The sequence below is a fragment of the Pinus tabuliformis genome, chromosome 5_2 (assembly GCF_031772625.1).
Source record: "Pinus tabuliformis cultivar Carrire ecotype Pingquan chromosome 5_2, CPIR1, whole genome shotgun sequence".
Taxonomy (NCBI): domain Eukaryota; kingdom Viridiplantae; phylum Streptophyta; class Pinopsida; order Pinales; family Pinaceae; genus Pinus; species Pinus tabuliformis.
The window spans coordinates 1,093,807,791-1,093,811,901 of NC_142306.1; the positions used below are offsets into that span (position 1 = coordinate 1,093,807,791).

Consider the following 4,111-nt stretch of genomic DNA (forward strand, 5'->3'; position numbering starts at 1 on the left):
CTAACTCGTATAGAAAACAAGGACTAGTATTGACTAGTAGCTAAAATTGAAAACATGATTAATCATTAGAGCTTCAAATGGTTATCTAGAGCGGGCAAGCCAGTACTCATTAAATTTGTATCAATGGCAATTCTTGTATATTAAGCAACACTTACCTAGATTCCAAAAGGAATATTGGAAAGAGTGAGGAGATTATGCAACAAATTTTTGTGGGATGGCTCTAAAGAGGATTGGGTACTCCCCTGGGTGGCTTGGGACAAGGTGGCTAGGCCAAAGGAGTGGGGCGAGTGGGGTATTAAAGATCTCGCAATTGTTGGACCATCCTTAACAACAAAGTTGAGAATTATTCCCCAAATTTTGGATACAGCTTTCTTATGTCTAAGGGATGGAGGATTCCAAAGTGGTGGGTGAAACACATCTAGAAGATTAAATGTCCAGCAAAAGAAAGAATGTTTTTCTGGTGTATTCTACAAAATAAAGTCCCTACTTGGGACAATCTCCAAAAGAGGTCCAAGGTGGAACCGAGCTAGTGTTCCTTGTGCAAAAGAGATGAAGACTCAATACAACACCTATTTCTAAAGTGCCCTTTCAATAAAGCAATGTGGCTAGAAATGGGGAGGTTGTTGAAGAATGGTAAGAGATGGGAGGTTGAAGTTCTAAAGGAGGTATGGCAAAGCTGGTGGAAGGAATCTCTAAACGAAAACTTCCGTAACTTACCTCTAATAATTTCTTGGGGCACCTAGTTAGCCCAAAACCAAATTATCTTTAAGGATCAAGCTCCTTCATCAATGCATATAGCTATTGAATGTGTTGCAATTTATGAGAGTATCCCTAAACCAATCCAAAAAACAACCATTAGGGGGATAAGGGAGGAACAAATTAAGGGAAACATTCCTTGGGCTTACTTTGACAAGGCATCCAATCAAAGGAATAAATGTGGGGCAAGCATGGTGATACACTTGAATGCTCAAGGAACCCTAAAAGCTTCAGTGGGGCTAAGCAAATGATCTAATAATTTTGCTAAACTTCAAACCTTAAAACTTCTTCTCTATTGTCTCACACACCTAGAAATTTCTTTGGTTCAATTTTTTGGGGATTCAATAAATGTTATCAAATGGTTCAATGGAAAGAGCAAATGTCAAAATTATATTCTATCTCCTTTGTAAGAAGAAATTATATATCTCAAACGATTTTTTAATGATATTACTATGTCATGTTTACAAGGAACAAAACAATGCAACAAACGAACTTTTAAAAAGGTGTGCAACAAGATTTGGATTGTTGGCACATAAAAGACATTGAAAACAAAGAGATCAGTGTGTCAAATCTACCTGCTTTTTTAGAAAACATTTATAAAGTCAATGTTTAAACAATTTTAATTGCTCAACTATTATCATACTTTTGTTTTATGCTTTATTATGATGGACACTCAGACTTTTAAAATATGTTTTTATATATATGCTATAAAACATATAAACAAAAAAATTAAAAATTAAAAATAAATAATAATAATAATAAAAATAAATAAATAAATCAATTTTGAATTTTTGGTTTGGATTGCAAGTTGTTGATCCTTTTCTTTTTTGGGTTGTTTTCCTCTTTGAGGAGGCCCAAGGAACTGGTTTCAGCAACCATTTTTGCATATTGAGATGAGAAAGTAATATGTTTTTGCTTACCAGCTCAAATCAAACTCTATGTTTAGATGATAAACATAGAGTTTTCAAAATGCTTAATTATATATACTATGTAACTTTTTATTGCCTTAATAGAAAATTTGATTTTTTCTTTGAAAAATAAATAAATTATATATATATATCAAAATTGTAACACTACATAAATAATAATTAAATATCAAAGTTGAAACATCATAGATTACAAATTAATTGTTGAAAGTAAAAAATTGTAAATAAAACTACAATTACATTATAAAATTACAAATAATATTTGAACAAGGAAAAGGTTCTACTTTTTTATACTAAGCAATGGTTAAAGCAATAATCAATCAACACACCATTAATCTGAATTAAAACAAAATAAAAACTTGTATTGCAAAAGTTCAAACTATATTTACAAAATAGTTAATATCTATAGATATTTTGTTGTTTTATTAACATGGTATTTAATACATAATATCAAATGTTTAAATTAAATCAAGGATTTGATGGATAACCATGAAAATGACTAATCTATCCAACAAGCACTTAAATCCATTAAGTCCAAATCTACCAAGCATCAAGGGAGTCAACTTTAATCTATAGTTAAGATGGATTTAACCTAGTTTAATTTCCTCCTTTAAATAGGCTATATTCCACATAAATACCATTAATTCTCATAAAACTTTGTTAATAAATATTACTATTATTTTTTATGTAATTTAACCAAATAAAATATTCACATAACAAAACAACATATCTTCCAAAGTCAATTACAACAAATTCATTAAAAAAATATAAGAGCAAACTCTTTCAACTATGTTGTATTAAATATAAATTGAAAAAAAACCATATGTAAATAAAAAATAATTTTTGTGATTGACATTAATTGTTTTCATATGACTCACATGGATTCAAATTTTCAATTAACTAATGTGAAAGATAATATGTAATATTTATCAATTCAGCTCTAATTGTTGTTATCACTTCTATCCAAATTTAATTCCCTACAATAAGATGTGAAAAATATAATATTAATATAAAAATTATATCAAAACGGTTATAATGAATACCCAAGTATGTAATGAATATGAGAGTTGGAAAACACAGTTTTATTGGAAAAAATTGATGGCAAGAAGACGAACGTTTTCACTTCGTCTCCTGCAAAGAATGTTCTCCACATGACCATATCATCATGTGAATTCTCTTCTCTTGGTGGCTAAATAACCACGCGCTCTCCTCACTTACACTCACTTCCCAGCTTCAGTGGAAGCCCTAACCCAACTTTACTTCAAGTCAGGAACACCTCTCCATTCTCTATCTGAAGCTCGTACTCAGGACGGCACCTCTCCTCAATGGAAGCCCTAACAGAATCTTACTTGAAGTCGGCAAAACCTCTTTATTGTCTATCTGAAGCTCTTTCTGAGTATGGCAATTCATGTTTTTGGCACCTCTCCTCACTCGAAACAACACCCGCACTTGACAGACGCACAGTCGCTTTCTTTTTACTGCATTTCTTGCTGGAAGAGCGCACCCCCAATCTTACGCGTGCTCTCGCTTCTGCAACAGAGGGCGAAGATCTTATCTGATAAACAGAACAAAGCACAGCCACATATTTAATTCACGGATATAGGTTTCCGGGAAGCATTGATAAAGATAAAGCGAAAATGTCCAAAGAAAACCGACCATATAGATTTTCGGGAAGCATTGATAAAGAAAAAGGGAAAATGTGCAGAGAAAACAGATCTAAAGCTGTGAATACTTACGACGAGACGAGTGATATCTTGGAGAGGCTCCCTCGGACAGGGTAATCGAAATACAGAGCCGGAAGAATAAGAGGAGATTGGGGGAATGTTCTCCTTATTCCTCATATATTCTTCTCCTTCCTCTCTCACACAGGAAGAATTATTGCCTGCAAGCTCAGTGCAAAGAAACTGTTGTTGGAAGTCCATCTGCATTTCCATTTGAGATAATGATATGCCAAATATTAACAATACTTGCGTTCCCTGCCTGCCCTGCACCACGCTGTATGTAAAGAAGCGAAGCAGGCAGTGAGGAGAGTGTGGAGGAATGAAGGGAAGATAATTGTGAGATGTATTTGTAAGACTCTGAATTCGGGTGATTTGATTCAATGGCGGGTGGGTGGATTTCAGAATTTGAGATTTGGGGATCATGGAGGGAGACATTTGTGAGGCTAATTTTGGGAGGACGAGGGAGAATGGAAAACGCCCAAATTCAAACTGAAATAATGAGCGAGGCGGAGGGTGAACAGCTGAAATTTGAAATTGGAGATTAATGAGAGGGAAATGTCAACATTTTCACGGAAGAGTTGAGTTTAGAGACACTTTGCTGCGGGCGGCTGTTATTTTTGTCTCATCTGTGACTTTGTCGGTGGTGGTTATCTCCCCTAAATTTAGAGAGAGCATCACTATCGCTATTTTTTTGGCTTCCAGCATTTA

At 34.0% G+C, this 4,111-nt stretch overlaps 1 protein-coding gene across 1 annotated transcript; it reads right to left on the bottom strand.

The window, feature by feature from the left end:
* Nucleotides 1-2,855: 2,855 nt before the first annotated feature.
* Nucleotides 2,856-3,848, bottom strand: LOC149163055 (uncharacterized). The gene is made up of 2 exons (XM_089435919.1): nt 3,419-3,848; nt 2,856-3,237 (listed from the first exon to the last, which is right to left on the bottom strand). Exons 1-2 carry the CDS (start codon nt 3,836-3,838, stop codon nt 3,052-3,054), a joined length of 606 nt encoding a protein of 201 aa, XP_089292045.1. The 5' UTR covers nt 3,839-3,848; the 3' UTR covers nt 2,856-3,051.
* Between the last annotated feature and the right edge of the window lie 263 nt (nt 3,849-4,111).

Bases quoted from the DNA above. Each gene is read 5' to 3' on its own strand.
- LOC149163055 (XM_089435919.1), bottom strand. From the start codon at position 3,838: ATGTCTCCCTCCATGATCCCCAAATCTCAAATTCTGAAATCCACCCAC. The intron at 3,238-3,418 runs GTAAGTATTCAC...TCTGTTTATCAG, and splicing joins AAGATATCACTCGTCTCGTC to ATAAGATCTTCGCCCTCTGT.